Here is a 20,055-nt window from a genome sequence, read left to right on the forward strand (position 1 = left end):
GCCATGTCAGAACAGACGCATGAAGCGATGAAGATGCATACCGTCGGCGCCCGATACGCCCGGGTCAAACCGCAGCTAGCTAAGCTAGCTGGAGTAGCTCGCTCGGAGAGGAGGCTGGGTCGGCAAGAAACTCCAAGCACTGGTGGAGAAGTGCTTTTTAGTCCCGGTTCGTAACCCCCTATAGTCCCGGTTTTTAAACCGGGACTACCAATCCGGGACTAAAGATCGCTATCTTTAGTCCCGGGTGAAAAAACCGGGACTAAAGATCGATCTTTAGTCCCGGTTGAAAAAACCGGGACTAAAGATTTAGTCCCGGTTGGTGTCATCAACCGGGACTAAAGAGAGGGTAGCGGCAGTCCATCAGCTAGTCATTTTTTCTTTTTTATTTTCTCCCGAATCGAGTGGTATGCATATCATCAAATCAAACCCCAAATCCACATCACAACTCCACAGCACGATTCACAGATTCACCACAAATTCATTCACAATATCCATTCACATATTCATTCACAACATCACAAATATATTCACAATATTGATTCAAAGGTTCATTGACAACATCGAGTCACATACTCATTCACAACATCACAGATTCATTCACAATATCGATTTATAGATTCATTCACAGATCAAAACATCCAAACCACAAATTAAAAAAAATCAAAAAAAAATCGACTCACTGGCCGGCCTCCCATCCCGCCGTCGGCCGGCCACCCATCTCGCCGCTTCCCCTCCGGCCGGATCTGGGGGAGGGGAGGGCGAGGCCGCCGGCGACCGGCCTCCATCCCGCCGGCCCGCGCCGGGCCGCCGCCGGCCGTCCTCCATCCCGCCGCTTCCCCTCTGGCCGGATCTGGAGGAGGGGAGGGCGAGGCTGCCGGTGACCGGCCTCCATCCCGCCGGCCCACGCCGGGCCGCCGCCGCCCGTCCTCCATCCCGCTGGCCCGCGCCCAGCCGCAATCCCGCCGCCGCCAGCCCCAGCCCGCACCTGGCTGCCGCCAGCCCGCGCCCGGCCGCCTCCATCCCGCCACCGCCGGCCGGCCGCTGCCAGCCCGCGCCCATCCCCCATCCCGCCGCCGTCGGCTGCCTCTGCAAGAGGAAGAGGGGGAGGGGAGGAGGAGAGGGGGTGAGAGAAGAGGAAGGGGAGAGGATGAAGATAAGGAAGGAGAAGAAAAAGAGATAAGGATGGGCTACGCATGCGCTTGTGCGTGGGCTGGTGCGTACGCTTTATTCCCGGTTGATATTATCAACCGGGAGTAAAGATCATCTTTAGTCCCGGTTGGTGTTACCAACTGGGACTAAAGATCCCAGGGATCTTTACTCCCGGTTGATAATATCAACCGGGACTAAAGATCCTATCTTTAGTCCCGGTTGGTGTTATCAACCGGGACTAAAGATATCGGGGGGCCTGACAAGGCCTGACAGATTTAGAACCGGGACTAAAGATCATTTTTAGTCCCGGTTGGTAACACCAACCGAGACTAAAGATCAAATATGCCCGCTGTAGCCACCAACCGGGACTAAAGATCATCTTTAGTCCCGGTTTTTAGTGGAACCGAGACTATTGTGGATTTCGGGCGACCGACCAAAGATGGTTTCTCCACCAGTGAAGAGTCCATTGCATATGGCTCTCGACTCGTGTCGAGCACACATGGCTGATGGCTCCCACGTACGCACCCGCGACTCTCGTCGTTCCGGCGTGCCGGCGATAGCTAGCTTCCAGTACCTGCTACTGCTACACCGATCGATATGATCCTCAACCATGAAAACACTTGACACGCTTCACTCCGCAATGCGCGCGCAGGGATGTAAAAAAAGCTCGAGGCTCGCAAACAGCTCGAGTTTGGCTTGTCCTAGGCTCGATTCAAGCTCGGCTCGAGCTCCAAACGAGCCAAACTCGAGCCTGAGCAAAAGCTCGCGAGCTTTACCGAGTCTGGACGAGCTTGACTGTGTATAGTTTGTATTGCATGTTCATCTTATTAATATATATATATATATATATTACTATCTATTTACAAAATAAATTATCATGTGTTAGCACAATATATTTATTTTAATCATTTTATACTCTTTTATTAGTGTGATTAACTAGAAAATAATTATACTTATCAAGAGATTATTATTATATATATATTATACTATTTATAGCCGAGCTCGGTACCGAGCTCGAGCTCGAACGAGCTCGAGCCGAGCTTGCCTAAAAACTCGAAGGTGCAATAGGCTTGACTTGAGCTCGGCTCGAGCTTGTGTCGAGCTCGAGCTTGGGCAGTCGAGCTCGCTCGAGCTCAGCTCGTTGACAGCCCTACGCGCGCGTCACATGTCCTATCAATCCACGCGCGCGCGACCGGGCGATGAGATTGACACTAGGCACTATCTACTCCAGCCAAGTACGCAGCAGATGTCACAGCCACGTGGGCGACGCATGGACACGGGATAACCCATCGCGTGCGTCAAGACTCGAGAGTGCAAAGCCCAGACGACCGTCACTGAGCGGCTGTGGATGTGGACTGGACGCGCGACGGCACGACGAAAGAGCTGGATCGCACCATGCGACGCCCCCCGTGCGGGTGCGGCATGAACGAATGCCAAGCGATCCATAGCCTCGAAACGCCGGCCAGAAACCCTGCGCACCGCGGAGCGTCTTGTCGTTTATTTCCACACTAGTTCGGGAGACAAGGTTTCTAACTTTACCTCCTGATACATAAACAAAACAAAAAAAATACTCGTTCTATTCCAAAATATAAGACACTGTTTTTTTAAATGTTTCACAATATAAGACATGCTGCTCTGCTGAAAAGTTTGGTGTGAAAGAAATAGACAGATCTTCAAAAGCAAAGAACTTTCAATACTTTAGTTAGTGGTAAAAATACTGGATGAAGTGAAACTTGGTCTGTACGTGGAGCTAAGGACATTGCGAGAATAATACCTTAGCAAGCTCTGATGTAGCAAGATGTGTTCATTTTTCATGTTACTTTCCTGTCACCCTTGGTGATTATGTCAAGATTCTCTCCTACTTAAATAAAACCAGCTTTGACTGGTTTAGGTTTAAAAAAAGACATACATGTAATTAACTAGCCCATCTAATCTACTAAATTATTAATATTTTTAACTTTTTTACTCTCAAAATCTCTAATAAGCATGTGTACACAACATGCGGTGTGATGTCCCATCCCATCCTGATTTTCCGAGAATGAGATAATTCCATTCTATAACCGTTATTGTTCTTTTTTTCTTTTAGGAAAATGGATGGCACGCATTCGGTCACAAATAATTCAGTTCAATCTTTTACATTAACTAGCCAAACGCACGTGCATTGTAACATAATACTCCCTCCGTTTCACAATGTAAGACTTTCTAACATTGTCCACATACATATAGATGTTAATGAATCTAAACACATACATGTGCTAGAAAGTTTTACATTGTGAAACGGAGGAAGTATTAAACATAGCAAAATTAAGTCCTTATTGAAATATATATTATAATTGACTGGTTGATTGAAACAAATACTTTTTATATTAAAAACAAACAAAATGTCATATTGAGAAAATCAAAGAGTTACAGTCTAGAGTACATAGTGACTCACCTAAATTCTAATATCATGTTCCACATGTCAATGATGGTAATGGTGACCATTATCTTTTTAATTACAGTGTAAAAAAAAACCAAAATCGTACCCATCTACCTTTGTTCTAAAATATTGCTATTTATAGCATAATACCGTGTCCCAAAAATAAAGTTATTTCTCCACTTATTCTATCATCCAATCACGACCATTCCCTTTCATCTATTTATCTTCTTAACTAATCACACATATTCTTTAGTCATTAACATCTACTTTGTTAATGCACGTGCCAACTAAAAAATATCTATATTTTAGCACGGAGAAAGTAGCGTGTCATTGAGTTGAATCACTTCATTAGGCGACACACTGCTCTGTGAATCTGGTTTACGCTTCGAGCCTGCAATGGCAGCAGAAATAGACACACGTTAGAAAAGACCGATGAGAGAAGACGAAGGGAGATGCATACTGTACTGGCTATATTCGGCGCCCGATATTCTACTACCGTCGATCGTTCGGTTTATAGCAAAGGCACAAGCACAACCAGCTGACGCTATAGCACGCTGCACGCCCGGCGGGCCAAACCGCAGCTAGCTGGCTAGCTAGCGCGAAAAGGAGAGGCTGGTCGGCAAGAAACTCCAAGAGTCCATGCATGGCTTCGACTCGTGTCGAGCACACTGCACACATGGCTCCCATGCAGGCGCGGCTCTCGTTCCGGCGCTTCGACCAATTGATCCTCAGCCATGCAACACTCGACACTTCACTACGCCTGCCTTGGCATGCGCGCGCATCCTGTCAATGTTAGAGCAAGTTTAATAGTTGTGCTCACTACTTACTATAAGTGAATGTTGGAGCTAACTTATATAATAGATTAGCTATAAAGTTAACTTTATTTTTTCCATTCTCTTTCTTTCTCACCCTATGAATTTAATGCATATTTCTTGTGGCTTGTGTGAAGCTGACTCTTGCATGAGAGACAACACTATCCACTTTTTTTTATCTCTCTCTTCCACATAAGCATATAGCTTGCTTATAGTCTATTATTATCCTTGCTCTTAGAGCATGTACAGGCTATAAGCCAGCTGCAAACATATTTTAAGAAGATAAATGAGGAGAGAGGAGAGGAGCGGGCTACATATTTGTAGCCAGCTATAGTACGGACTCCAAGACGCAGTGTATGCATGACAGGTGGGACCAGTTATTAATTGTGTAGTATATAACTATTGTATAAATGAGCTATTAGTTGGCTATAGATGAATTAGAGTTAGTAGTTGGCTATGCTATTAAACTTGCTCTTACGCCGCGAGCGGCGATGAGATCGACACTGTGGGCGAACGCACACCAACTACCGTATTCCGTCCCGTCCGTACTTTGCGTTTGCTATCTCCATCGCACTAGAACTAGCTTCTCCAGCCAAGTAGTACTGCCTCCGTCCCAAAATAAGTAAAATAAGTGTAGCCGTACATATCCGTGCCCAATGTTTGACCGTTCGTCTTATTTTAAAAAATTATGAAAAATTTAAAAATATTTATTCACACATAAAATATTATTCATGTTTTATCATCTAATAGCAATAAAATACTAATCATAAAAAAATTCAAATAAGACGAACGTTAACGTTGAATGTGAATAGTGTAAATCTGCACTTATTTTGGTTCGGAGGGAGTACGACGCAGCGGATGTGACGGGCGCGCGTGCGCGAGGCGACTCAGCCGAGCGAGCGAGCGAGACGGCGACGGCGGCGAGAGCGCGCGCGGACACGGGAGCAATCTTCGCGGGGCCCTGTAGAATCTAGCGTACGTGTTTCTTCCCTTCCCCATCTCGCTCACGCGCGCGGTCAAGAGTGCGAAGCACGAATTTTTTTGAGAATTAATATTATTTTTATGGAAAATCGCAAAAGTAGTGGTCAACCGGGGAAAATCGCGAAAATAGGTCCCTGTCGAACGGGTGCAGTTCGATAGGGCGCCTATCGAACGGCCAGAGCGCGACTGGCGACGAGATCGGAAGGCTGCCGTTCGACAGGACCTGTCGAACGGCCCCCGTTCGACAGGCAGGGCTGTCGAACAGCCCCCGTTCGACAGGCTGGGCTGTCGAACTGCCGCAGTTCAACAGGATGTCCGTCGAACTGCCGCAGTTCGACAGGGTCGCGTTCTCCATTTATTTGTAATAAGTTATTTTTTTTAATAATATGTAATTTATTTTAGTGTGTAAGAAAGGAAAATATTTTTGTAATGTTATATGTATGTGATTTAGGGTTTTGATAATGTTTGGTCAGAAATTGTAGTATTTATTTGTTGGTTAAAATATTTGAATTATTTAGTTTCATTATTTGTATATTTGAATGATAATTTGTCATGATTCATTCGAAGGGTATGCTACTGAGTAATTATCCGAAGAAGTTTATGAAATAGTACTGATAGTACTAAGTTAATCGTAAAGTGTTTCTCAAATAGTACGGACAGAACATAAATGACTAAAAGTTTAATATAAATAGATAAGTCAAGGACGATCAGTGCCCTTCGCACGCTTGCTAGGTCCTCCCTTCTTCCTACGCCTAATCTGCTCAGTGGGATATGTCAAATTATCAGGGGGTGCCTATCTCTAGCTGCCTGCTGTGGTGTCACGTCTGGCCCCTGACCGGCCTCCGTCTCCTGCGTCGGCATTGTGACCTGAGGTGCTGCGTGCCAGTAATCCATCCCTACTTCCCCCTGGGGAGGATCAGTGGAAAAGAAGTCCTCAATGAATGCTGTGCGAGGGGAGTAAGCAGGCACTCCGTGATGCGTCGACGCCGAACCGTACTCATCGTCTGTTTGTACAAGAGGGAGAAACCAAAAAATATGGCGTAGTTAGTAACAATACATATAATTAGAAACTAAAGCGTGTTATTGTTTAAAATGACTTACATGTGTGCTGTGTGTGGCCCTGCTCTGGCGCACGCGGAGTGATATGAAGTCCCCATGCTGGTGTGTTCAACACGTTGTCCCCCGTTGGCATGTAAGGGAAGTGTGCCGACCCAGATGCTCCCTGCGAGGGGTGAACATAAGGCGGAGTTTGGAATACCTGCGGACGTGGTGGTGTCGTGCTCGACGTGGGTACCCCTGATCCGGCTGACCCCCTGGTGTACTCCGGTGCTGGGGTGTGCTGAAAGGAAGGACGACCGTGAGATGTGTGGGCCGCTTCGTACCCGCGACGTGAAGAGGATGGACCACTCCGATCCACGCTGGAACGTCGGGGTAGTGGTGGTGATGGCCGTCGGCCCGACGTCTGCACCACATCTGCCGCGCTCCGACAGGAGACACGACGTAGTAGTGCGGCAGCACGTGCACGGAAGTTGCGAAGGACACTCGCCACGTCGTCAGACCTGACGACTGGAGGTCTCGCCTCTAGTCTTTGCAGCAGGGTGTCGGACTCCACGTGAACGTGCTCAACAAATTCCGCCTGTTCCACAAATAATCAAGGCAATTAAAATTATTTAACCAGTTGCACATTTATTAAGAGTATTTAACAAGATACACATTTGTTAGAAATAATGAACCAGTTGCACATCATTTATAAATACTGAACTAGTTCCACATTTATGTAAGAAAAGGAACTAGGTGAACCAATTGCACATTTATTAGACATACTGAACTACTTGCTAACTTTTTAAAAATATTGAACTAGTTGCTCAAATTCCACAAATAAACACGTACCATTGAGTTATAAGCTGATCTAGGCTGATGGGCAAACGTGTCAGTAATCGCTGCCTGGTGGGGGACGGTGCTATCTCCTTGTGGAGGAAAACACCTCCATCGTGTAACACTGCGGTACCAACGAAGGTAAGCTCCATAATAACTCCCATCGTCTGGAGGTGTCTGAAGTGCCAAGTTATCAGCTGCGTGCTCCCACTCTTGTACCGTCGGCTGAACCGTGGTCACAATAACTAGCTCGTAGGAAAGCCCGAGCCCCTTTCTGGAGTACCTGCACAACAACAAATTCACACATCAGAAAAAATGTTGTGCAGTGATTTATTTTAAAAAATGTAGGATTAAACAACTGTGATGTGAACTAACCTATGAAGACTATCAGCCAAAGGACGACCATCTCTCGGAGGGAAGTCCTGATACATGCCCAACTGTTTGAGAACCCTGTGGACATTGTGTGGCTCGACGTGCACGTCCACCACGAGGTGACAAGTCGTCCTCCAGAGTTGCATATCTCGCGTGCAAAGATCCGCGAGACCGTGCGGTGCACGATCATTGACATCGTGCTGAGTGTAGGGAGTCCACCGAACACGGTCAGGCGTAAGCTGATCAAAGTCAGCTACAAACTGAGTGTAGACACGACGTGTCGTCCCGCTAACCCACTGCGGCTGTAACAAGTAGTAGTTTTCATTAGTCATATAAGGAAAGTTTGTGAACTAGTATTCATAATGATAACATAAACGAATTTAACAAAAATTACCTCACGGTGTGTCCACAAGGATCCCATAGTGGGACGATCGTCGATGTCATCAACACCAGACCTGTACATCTCTCGCAAACCGTAGTTTGCGTACGAGTCAAGCTGAGGCCTCCCAATGTCGAAGCGCTCGTGCGCCCACAACATAAGTAGCAACGGGCATCCAGGGAGTGAACTTTGCTTGCTGTTCCTCACGCAAGCATCACACAGTCCGGCATATGTCGCCGCAAGTACCGCCGACCCCCAACTGTACTGTGGAATCTCCGCGATAGGTAACTCTGCAATCTGCTCCGCAAAGTGGATGAATTGCTTGTCCACGGAGTCAGCGTGAGTTCCCGTGAACATCACCCATCCAAACAACCACAACAGGTAAGCGACTAAGTGCCGCTGCACGATCCACTCCTCCTGGTCATCAGGGAAGACATCCTGTCGAAACTGATTCAACCAACTTTTCGTAGGCCCGTGCCCATCTGTGAGATCCTCCAGTGCAACAGGCAGCACACCACCAAAACTGGCCAGAAGGTCATCCGCCCATCCAGCATTCACCATTGTTGGGCCAACTGCTGGCCCAGTTATCGGCAGCCCCAACAAATAAGACACATCCTGCAGAGTGGGCACCATCTCTCCAACTGTGAGGTGGAAAGTGTGGGTCTCAGGCCTCCATCTATCGACAAGAGCACTCATAAGCGCCGCGTCAATGTGGATTCGTTCGGACCTTGCACGTGAAGGCTCGACCAACCGTGCAAACGTCAACAACCCAGCTGCTCTCAGCCTACAACATGACAGAGCGCAAGTTATTAATACATGAAAATATAAACACCTTGTATTAGTAAAAACAATATATTTTCACACACCTTGGAACCCAACGAGGATCAATACGCCAATATTGATCCGGTCCTCGCATCTTTAGCACATTGCAGAAAGTTCCTGTACTAAGACGTCGCGATCGATGGTTCCTATCGATCTCCTTGTCTATCAGCTGCCCATCATTTTGATCAGCCATACCTGCAGATCGAAAACCACATTAGTACAATGCACGTATGGTAACAGTACAATAAATGTATGCAACATAATTCAATTAACAAATTTGCATGCCATTTCAATTTAAAATTACAGTACCAGCACACATAGATACAGATAAGAATAGTTCAGTACATTTCAATTTAAAATTACAAGCCCACGACACATATATTACGATATTACAAGTGCAGTGCAGTTCGAAATTTAAATTACAATTCCAATACAAATACATGACGATATTAAAAGTGCAGTGCAGTTCAAAATGAAAATTACAAGGCCATTACAAATAGATTCGGGTAATAAAAGTGCAAGAAAGTTCAAATTAAAATTACAGACGCACTAAACATAAATTGAACAATAACGATCTTCAAAGTAGGGAGTCCACCAAGGATAATAGCGAACTAAGGATTATTTTTCTTCTTCGACTTCCCCTTTGGAACGCGACGAACATCAGCGCCTGTGGCATCTTGCCCTACATTGTACATGCTGCAATCTTTACGGGAATGGTTCTCCCCGCAAAGAATGCAAGCTTTCTTACGACGAGAACGATCTTTCACTTCAGCTTCATCCATAAGGTTCTTGATCCTGCGTGACTGGCGACGACCCTTAGTATCAACTAATAAATTTGAGTCAGGAACCCAATTGGCTTGCCCTGGAGGAGGACGAGTGAAATCACACACGGCACGCCAACCACGCAATTCACCACGCCAAGTTGCCTCCCACGATTCTTTTCTAAAGTAGGGAGAAACAAAAATGTTTCCATCAACACCCCCTTTTGCGGAAGCAGCAAGAACATGGGAACATGGCCGATGTAACAGGTAAGGCTTGTTGCAATTGCATTTGCAAGCGTGATACTCTGGCCACAACGTGCATTCCAATGTGATGTCAGTAGTCCCAATGCCGACACCACTCTTGTCACGAAGTCGTATCTCAAATAACAACTCTCTATTCCCAGCAGGCCACACTCTGTGGATTCCTCCCTTCTTACTTTTCTCATCCATGTACTGTGTAATAGCGGGGCTATACTTAACACTGGGTTTGCTGAGGTTCAGACTAGCCATGGAATACCTTTTACAGAGATACTTCTGTGTACCCCTCGTGATGCCCTCCAGGATAGCAACAAGTGGTAGAGGTCGTGTATTCTTCATAACCCAATTATACACTTCAGCAAGATTTGTTGTCATCACACCATACCTCGATCCATCTGTATCGTACAACAACGACCATTTCTCCCTTGGCTCAAATTCTACCCACTCCGTGAAGCACTTCGTGGCCCTTCCACGCTTCCTGCGCCGAGTAATACTTGGTGCTTCATTAGGAATGGGTTCAAGTCCCTCCGGCTCCTCCTATCTGGCAACTATGGGTTTTTTCCTAACCTCTTCCATGTGTGTAGTGGTCAAACGATCCAGTTGCTCCCATATGGCATCAAACTTTCTTTGTTGATTCTGCTTGCATAACTTCTTGAACAGGTCCATCAATCTCTTACTCCTGAATTGTCTATAAAAATTAGCCCCAAAATGTCGCATGCACCATCTGCTATGTAAATCTGGCCATGGCACGGACTGTGTGACATCTTCTTGAAGCTTCTGTATCGCTGATAGCAAACCGGCGTGTCGGTCATGCAGAACACACACATTTGGTCTGTTTTCAACAACACACATTTTAATGTGCCGCAAAAACCATAGCCAGCTTGATGTGTTCTCGCTTTCAACAAATGCAAAAGCAACAGGAACGACATGGCTATCCGCGTCGACTCCGATCGCGGTTAGAATTGTTCCTCTGTACTTGCCTGTCATGAAAGTGCCATCAACACAGAGCAAAGGAATGCAATTTTTAAAGGCCTCTATCATGCACCCAAATGACCAGAAAGCCCGACGAAGAACATTCTCCCCATATTCATTCACCTCATCGAGAATAGCCATGTGTGTGCCCGGGTTTCTTGCCTGCATCACCTCCAATAGTGGGGGAAGATTGTGATAAGAATCCTCATAAGTTCCAAACCTCATCTCCAATGCTTTCTGTTTTGCCCTCCAAGCCTTGTCGTACGATATCTCATATCCGTACTCTTTCTCAACGTCATGCATTATGGTGAAAGGGGACAAAGATGTTTTTCTAACCACCTTTGAATATACCATTTGTGCCACAAATGCCGCTGTCAGGTTTCTGTGCACCAGACGGGTATTCTCCAACAAACACGTATGTTGCTCAACCCTCGAAGCTACCCATAAAGTGTCATGTTGTGGCTTGTAACCATGCACTCTCCAAGGACATCCACCCTGTATGCACTTCACGTCATACGTCGTCCTATTTGAAACCTTCACCCTGAACTCACGCTTCTGGACAAATGCCCACCTCTTCACCGCATCTTGTAAGTGACCTTTGTCATGAAACATCTGTCCAACTTTCACCTGCTTACTATCATAACACCAGTGGGCATCTAAACCATCGTTTACCTTCATACGACTCATTGATATGGTCGTCCAATTATCGGGTATGTAAGTTTCGTTGTCCCACAATGTTGTATCTTCTCCTTCCACTACAAGCGCAATGTATTCCTCGTTTTCCACTTCCATCTGATCCACTACCGCCTCATTCTCCTCCGCTGCATCAACACGCATAGGCGAATCCGGTTCTTCATCGTCCGAGTCGTTGGCCTCACGATTAGTACCACGAACAATGACCTCTCCTTGTGTATTACCCTCTACTACTTCTTCCCCTCGACCTTGCTCAGTCCGCCAAACATTTTCAGCTTGTCCACCTTCCAACGGAGTTTCTTCCACCACGGCATGACTTGACTCCCCCGATCGATCAACACATTTTGTCTTCTGCACCACTATTGCCAGGCTATAGCCTTTCTCCCTTACTTTACTAACAAACTTCCTCCAACTCCCAGTTGACGCAACCTCCACTACTCTCCACTGCCATCCATGTTGACCCCTCACTGGCCACACGGCATTTATGACAAATTTATCGTGCACTGGATCTACCCCAAACATATTATACAACCACCCTAACACGTCGTTCAAACCCATATGCTCCGGTGCATTCAGACTAGTATCATGGAAGGCATATACAGTCAAATCCACCCCGCTATCACATATTTGTATAGGAGCATCGCCATAATACAGACGAATGGGCATATCACCTGACATCCTGATAAAACATGACAAATAGTCTCACGTTTAATCATTTAATCATTCGATAATTACCCTATTACAACTTATACTACATTGCCGTGTACTAATTTACAACTATTAGTAACAAACAACTAGTTTAATAATCCAAATAAAATATAACACCTTTGTACATATTTTAACACACAACATATCAATAATATGTACTAACTAAGAACTAATTTAACCGTACAATTACTTAAATACCTCTACCAACATTTAGCAATAACAAATATGTGCTAACCATACATACTAACATCGAACAATGCGAAACAATTAACAACTCTTAAACCAATTTTTTATTAAACTTTCATATGCATTGTACTTAGGGATTACTAATGTATACCTTAACTTCACTGCTGGAGGGCGTCGCCAACCCTTTCCTCCCGGCCGGCGCCTCCTCTCCGGCCTGCTATCCCCTCCCCTCGCTCCCTCCGGCGCTCACGGCGACGATGTGGCGACTCTCGACGGCGGCTGGCGATGTGGTCCTCAAATAAATCGAACAAGCATCGCGAGCTGGGGAGACGGGGCTTTAAACCGGCCTGTCGAACGCCCATTGTTCGACAGGGTCGGTGGAGGGACCTGTCGAACGCCCCCGGTTCGACAGGCCTGGCGGCGCGGGGTGGTGGGCCCTGTCGAACTCCCTCCGTTCGACAGGCCAGCGTGTCGAACGCCAGCCGTTCGACAGGGCTCTGTCGACTGCCCGTCGTTCGATAGGTGCCCTATCGAATTGCACCCGTTCGACAGGGACCTACTTTCGCGATTTTCCCCGGTTGGCCACTACTTTTGCGATTTTCCATAAAAATAATATTAATCCTAAAAAAATTCGCGAAGCACAGGCGGCCGTCACCGAGCGGCCGTCGATGTGGACTGGACGCGCGGCGGCACGAAATAACTGGATCGCACGGCACAAACGAATGCCAAGCGAATCATGCACAGCCGCAGAACCGCGCACTGGATCGCAGGAGCTAGCGAATTTTTTTCTTCTTCGAAACACAATTTGACAAACCTCTAATTTATTAATCCAGTATACATAAGTTCAGTGGGAAGAGGATGCGCGGCGACTCCGATTTGTCAAACATGTGGCATTAGGTGCGTAGACAGGTGATACAATCAAAAGCTTTTATCGCAAAAAAGAAATCTGAAAAAAAAGAAATCAACGCATCAACGCATCCCTCTCGCAACCATCCACGACTGACCTACCAAGTTGCATCAAATTTAAACACTCATCAAGATTCACGCACTAACCCCACAAATTTTAATCACTCACGATACGGTCGCGTCAACTTATTATTTCCGCTCCTCTCTTGCGGTGAGTTCACGCCATCCCCCTCCATTTTCCCCAAAGCAAACGAGATTAGAGAAAAAAAAGAGAGGATTAATCGGTGACAAGAGGTTTTCAAACCAAAAAAATCGGTGACAAGAAAAACGAAGAATCTGCTGCTGCGCCGCCTGGAATAAAAGGCGCACAGGGCTTTGGGAGTTTGGGAATTTCTGAGCCAAGGAATCTCCTCCTCTTCTCTCTCCTTCGTGCTTCTCCAGTCTCCACCTCCCTGGGCGCTGTTGCCCCTTCCAAATCTGCGCCAACTGCGCCACCGTATCCCGGTTTTTTTTCCCCCGCTTCTTGTCGCTGCGCCCAATCAGGAGGCGAGGCTGCTGGCCTCGTTTCCTCCGCGCGAGGGTTGGGGCTTTCCGCGCCGCGACCAAGAAACGGTTCCCGGAGCAGGAGCTTGGAGGCTTCCGCGTGGTCTGGTGATTGAGCTCGGGACGACGGGAGGTGTAGTTCTGCGCGTCATTGCCGGGCTCAAGGTTGGATACTTGGATTTGGTGCGGATGTTCCTGTTTGCTACTGGTTTTGGGGACTTTTGAGGTGGGTGGTGGCGTCAGATTTGATCGCCTTTGGTGCGTTTCTCTGGATCATTTGTTTTGAAATTCGCTCTTGATGCTTTAAGCCGCTACCTTTCCTGACCTTTCACTCCAAAGGTTTGACCTTTTGAGTTCCTGTGCTGATTGTTCAACAGGTGATCGATCCACCAGTCCTGGGGAGTAGGCCTAATCCCTCTATGAACAATACGATCGGAAAAGCAGTCTCCTGTTCAGATGCTGCCCATTAAACTAGTCCCAGTGTTGTACAAAGATTCTGTCTTTTGGCAGAATACAGTGATCCCCTCTGCTTCTTGTCCAGGGCAGAATACAGTTGCTCCAACTCGATGTTGGTATTGTAGGAGTGGATAAGTCGTAAGGATCTTTAAACTGCACGAGTGGAGCAAAGCCATGGATATGCCTACGCCATCCAACCGTGCTGGCTGCAATGGCAACACCGGCGGTACTATGGGCCCTTCAGATGATCCTTATGGTGCAGCAGCCATGAACCTTGATTGTTACTCGGAGATTTACAGCCCTTCGGTGGCCGACCAACTATTCTCGCTGCTAAATGATCCAGCTGCACACCGGATGTTTGCTATGTGGCCATCCATGGGATCATCGCCGTGTGCTGCTGGTACGAGTGAAGATATGCCGCTCGATGCATATTCTGGCCTAGGGGAGGCAGTGGAAGAACCTTCTCAAATAATGTCAGTGAATCCAACTGAAGCAGAGAAAACGGGCAAGAGTTCAGGCGAGCTTGGTTCGGACGATGGTGCCCATCAAGGGAGTAGCATGGTTCCAAGGTCTGTTGTGGGCAGTTCACTTGCTGACAGGATGCTCATGGCTTTGTCCTTGTTCAGGGAATCATTGGGCAGCGGTGCTCTTGCCCAAGTCTGGATGCCTGTTGAGCAGGAGGGTCATGTTGTGCTGAGTACATGTGAGCAACCTTTTCTACTCGACCAGGTTCTTGCAGGGTATCGAGAAGTATCCAGGCACTTTGTGTTTTCAGCGAAGGAGGAGCCTGGTCTACAGCCAGGGCTTCCAGGGAGGGTCTTCATCTCTGGGGTGCCAGAATGGACCTCAAGTGTCCTCTACTATAATAGGCCAGAGTATTTGAGGATGGAGCATGCTCTCCATCACGAGATACGTGGGTCACTTGCAATGCCAATTTATGACCCCAGCAAGGATTCTTGCTGTGCAGTGTTTGAGCTTGTTACAAGAAAGGAGAAGCCTGATTTCAGTGCAGAGATGGACAACGTTTGCAATGCCTTGCAGGCAAGTTCTAACTTGATGATGTTATACCATGAAATTATCACTTTCAAAACTTAAATAGGCGAATTTTGAGTACAAGTGATGGATACTATTGCTAATGCTATCCCATCTATACTTATGGCTGGATTCTGTAGTGCGTCATATGTCATCATTTGTTAGCAACTTCTATAAACACTGTGGTAAAGTACATATACTAGATATGCATCCGATTCCTTGTTTCATTTGTGGATGCCATGAAGAAAAGAGTACACTGAAAGTTAGATGCAAGTTTTCCAATTCCTATGGAACCATACAGAGTGTTCTTTTAGCAAACATATCCAGTATGTAGTTCTAAGCAGCGTATTGCATACTAACGAATTCCTTGAAATCAATTATTGGCATTCTCAAAACGTTTTGAGGACCTTTTTTTATACATATATTGGTACTAAATCCTTAGGATTTTAACTACCACAAAAATTCCCCAAATCCAAATAAGCAAATACCCCCTTGTGTAGTTTCCACCACAGTAGTTTCAGTACCCTTTATATAACACTGATTTAAATATAGTGTAATTCACCATTTGGTAATATGAAGTAGTTTCATTATCCTTTATTAGATTGATTTATTCTAGCAATCACTATCCATTTGCTAATATATCATCCGGTGTTGTCAGAAAAAAAATCCTATCCTTCCCTTAATTCCTTTGCGTACTACATAATAATTCACTGAGTTGATAATAATAATGTGAAGTTGTGGGTTCATTTCCGTTCTTATCAATGGTAAACTCTGGATATTATTTTGTTTTATGGTCTAATATTTCACTTGGTACTTTCATTTGATACTAAACACATTACTTTTCTGCAGGCAGTGAACTTGAAGGCTACAAAAGGTTCTAGCAATCAGAAGGTACCATCTTCACCTTTTGAGTTCTGAACGGTTATATTGTGATAATTTCTCTTGCACCCCATGGAAAAATGTAAGTTCTCATTTTATTGTGTTATCTATTGACGTTTGATGAATGTACCATTTGTTTGTTTGCAGTTTTATACAGAGAACCAGAAATTTGCCTTCACTGAGATTTTAGATGTTCTCAGAGCTATTTGCCATGCACATATGCTTCCACTGGCCCTTACATGGGTTCCTACATCAAATGGTATTGATGGTGGTTATGTTGTTGGAAAGGATGGTGCCAGTTTTTCACAATCAGGGAAAACAATAATACGCATCCATGAATCTGCATGTTATGTTAACGATGGAAAGATGCAAGGTTTTCTTCAAGCATGTGCCAGACGTCATCTTGAGAAAGGGCAAGGCATTGCAGGACGAGCACTCAAATCTAATTTGCCATTTTTCTCGCCTGATATAAGAGAGTACAGTATTGAGGATTACCCTCTTGCACACCATGCACGTAAGTTTAGTCTGCATGCTGCTGTTGCCATTCGTCTAAGGAGCACATACACTGGCAATGATGACTACATACTAGAATTCTTTCTCCCGGTCAGCTGCAAAGGCAGTGGAGAACAACAGATGTTGCTGAATAACCTCTCCAGTACAATGCAAAGAATATGCAAAAGTCTGCGAACAGTTTATGAAGCAGAAGTTGATAATGTTAATGCTGGTACTGCAGCTGTGTTCAGGAAAAACAATGAGAGTTGCTTGCCAACTGGACACACAGAAAGTTCTTCACATGGTGATCAATCAATCACAGGAGCTTCATTCGAGGATACATCTTTAGCTAACAAGCCAGGAGTCATGGAACCTGAGTTGGCTGAGCAGGTGCTCTACTAACTTTAACTAAATATGTCATGCTATGCACCTGATTTAGTAAGAAGCTGAGTGACATAACTTGAATATAAACTCCTTTTTAGTGTGTTCGGGTCAAAATTTTCAGCAGTAAACATGAGCAATCAAAATGAACTTGACCAAACTGAACCTTTTTAAAAGTTTCTTCTGTAGAGATATGTAGTTCTGTAAATATCTAGAATAATTGTGTCTTAGTAGTCATAGCCATTGCTGAAAATTCAATTGGATTATGTATCTTTGACTCTTGCCTATTGAATAATGTCATCAAAATCACCTTTATTAATGAGATGTGAGATTTTTATATATACCTTTCAGTTTTATTAGAGGAAAAGGTGTCCAATGGTAGTAAGCTAGTAGCAAAGTTCATTTGAACATGCTAGTAGCAACCCACCATAGTCATACTGGGATGGGTTAAATCCACAAAATCCATACTCAACATTAATACATAAATGTAATCAAGTTGATAATAAAAAGTCTAGAGTAACTTTCACAAAATCCCAGGTTTTGAAGTACCCATAACATAAAACCCCAGGTATTACGATTTGTTTCGAAGAACCCGAAGTTTTGGGGCAAAATGTTTCAAGAAACCCCATGTTAAAGCTTATATCATTGTTTTTGCTAATATATTTATGCATAATAATTGAAAAATTATAATATGAGATATTCCTGAGTATATATACATGTTAGCCTCATTTTAACAAGCATTGGTTATTGGTAGTATGATTATTTAAATGTATAGGTATCTGATTAATGTGTCAGTATTAATGAGATAATTTTGTGTTTTTTTAATCATGCAATGTAAGAGTAAGGAAGAAGATAAAATACATGCGAGGGATATGTATTTTGAGCCTACTAATGTGAACATATACCAAAAATATGATATATAATAATGAAATTATGAGTATTTGCCATAAACATGGGGTTTTGCTTTACATGTGCCTCAAAACCTGGGGTTTTGTGAAATTTACTCTAGAATCTAGAATGTGTGTATCCACTTGTTGACTGATCTCCTTCTGCGCTGCAGGTACAGCCTAGTTCCATAGGACATGCAGAGAAAAAGCGCAGTACAGCTGAGAAGAATATTAGCTTGGATGTTCTTCGTAAGTACTTCTCTGGGAGCCTAAAGGATGCTGCAAAGAGCCTTGGTGGTGAGCCTCTAGTGTCTTTTTGTAAAATGAACTTAACAAACCTTTACTGTGTTATTTGATCTACTTTATGTAAATAGGGTATAATTAAATGGTTGACTTTCTGCTGATGCCTTCTTTTAATATTGGGTGCAGTTTGTCCAACAACTTTGAAACGGATATGCCGGCATCATGGAATTTCACGATGGCCATCTCGCAAGATAAACAAGGTTAATCGTTCATTAAAGAAGATTCAAACTGTCATAAACTCTGTTCATGGTGTGGACAGATCCTTGCAATATGATCCTGCTACTGGATCTCTTGTTCCAGTAGTTTCTCTGCCAGAAAAGTTGACATTCCCTTCTTGCGATGGTTTGCCAACTCCATCAGTCGGAAAAACTGTGGAAGAGAATTCTGACCTAAAATCTGAAGAAGGGTGTTCTTTGCCTGATGGATCGCAAAGACAAAGTTGCCAGTTGCAGATCTCTGATGTGAAGAAAAGTAACGAGGATGAATTTCACATTGGCAGTGGTAACAGTGATTTTTATGGTGCAAATGCCACAGCAAAATCTAATTCTGAGGTCACACAAGGTCCATTATGTCCCACTGGTGCTTTTAGTGCTTTGCATCTCAAGGGAACAGATTGCACCAATCCTTCTAGCTCTCTCCGCCCAAGTTCCGAAAGCACCAGAAATCAAATAGTTGGAAGAAACTCACCATCTATACAACAAGAAGATCTTGATATGCTTGACAATCATGAAGCCGAGGACAAGGACCACATGCACCCTTCTACCTCTGGTATGACTGACTCTTCTAGCGGCAGCGCATCAAGCCACCCTACCTTCAAACAGAACACAAGAAGTGCTCTTAAAGATGCAGCCAGTCCTGCACTGACAGTTAAGGCAACCTACAACGGAGACACTGTGCGGTTCAAGTTCTTGCCATCTATGGGTTGGTATCACCTATTGGAAGAAATAGCAAAGAGATTTAAGCTGCCAACCGGAGCATACCAGCTCAAGTACAAGGACGACGAGGATGAATGGGTCATCTTGGCAAACGATTCAGATCTCCAGGAGTGCGTCGATGTTCTCGACTCCATAGGGTCGCGAATCGTGAAACTCCAGGTACGAGATCTCCCTTGCATCGTCAGCAGCTCGGGAAGCAGCACCTGCTTGCAGTTGGCGGCACATAGCTCATAACATGGTAGGGAATCCTGGGCTCCTGTCACCCAACCCTCAACTGTACCATATTACAGTAGGCTAGTCTTTGTTGTAGCAACAGCCAATAGGGTTTGTATTATGTATGCAGTAGGGTATATTATGCAGTTTAGCTAGCATCAACGGTGGAGTCATCATCCCACACAGATCAGATCATATTCTCGCAAGAAACAATGCCATTAAGGTCTTAAGTTTGTTGAACACGAGTACATGACAATAACCTGTTGTCATGATGGTGTACAGTGCTTGTGAATCGTGGTCCTGGCTCTCTGTTGTACTCCCTCCGGTTTCATTTTAATTAATGTTTTAGACAAAGACACGGTCTACAAAATATATCTTTTACCTTATTTTTCTATTATAATATATATAATAAATAAATGCATGTTTAGTTTTATTATAGTGCTTTAAAAGACAAATCTATATATGTTGTTCTAGTTCTTTTAAACCAAATATTTTTAAAGTTAGTGATGGTCAAAGTTATAAAAGTTTGACCTTAACCTTGTTTTTTCTAAAACGTCAATTTATATGGAACCGGAGGGAGTACATGCTCACGAATGTTTCTGCACATATTGGTCCAACTGTAAATCTGCTTCTTTCAGCTC

The 20,055-nt window shown here is 44.8% G+C and overlaps 2 protein-coding genes across 6 annotated transcripts; one reads left to right on the forward strand and one right to left on the reverse strand.

Annotated features, from left to right (window-relative positions):
- Positions 1–6,135: 6,135 nt before the first annotated feature.
- On the reverse strand, positions 6,136–11,637 carry LOC107280650 (uncharacterized). Its single transcript, XM_015779379.3, has 8 exons — positions 11,352–11,637; positions 8,854–9,004; positions 8,003–8,771; positions 7,612–7,910; positions 7,252–7,519; positions 6,921–6,997; positions 6,620–6,834; positions 6,136–6,365 (listed from the first exon to the last, which is right to left on the reverse strand). Exons 1-8 carry the CDS (start codon positions 11,635–11,637, stop codon positions 6,136–6,138), a joined length of 2,295 nt encoding a protein of 764 aa, XP_015634865.2.
- Positions 11,638–13,678: 2,041 nt separating this feature from the next.
- Positions 13,679–19,768, forward strand: LOC4336275 (protein NLP2-like). 5 transcript variants are annotated; one of them, XM_066309166.1, is made up of 6 exons: positions 13,679–14,094; positions 14,214–15,337; positions 16,178–16,215; positions 16,351–17,085; positions 18,137–18,260; positions 18,393–19,768. In XM_066309166.1, the coding sequence occupies exons 2-6, from the start codon at positions 14,467–14,469 to the stop codon at positions 19,433–19,435; spliced, it is 2,811 nt and encodes a 936-aa protein (XP_066165263.1). In that variant the 5' UTR covers positions 13,679–14,094; positions 14,214–14,466; the 3' UTR covers positions 19,436–19,768. The 5 variants fall into 5 exon arrangements, with proteins under 5 accessions (XP_066165263.1, XP_066165262.1, XP_015636523.1 ...); XM_066309165.1 differs by having other exon boundaries at positions 13,679–14,062; XM_015781037.3 differs by having other exon boundaries at positions 13,679–14,001; positions 14,214–15,333; positions 16,174–16,215.
- Positions 19,769–20,055: the final 287 nt, after the last annotated feature.

This window comes from Oryza sativa, chromosome 4 (assembly GCF_034140825.1).
Source record: "Oryza sativa Japonica Group chromosome 4, ASM3414082v1".
Taxonomy (NCBI): Eukaryota; Viridiplantae; Streptophyta; class Magnoliopsida; order Poales; family Poaceae; genus Oryza; species Oryza sativa.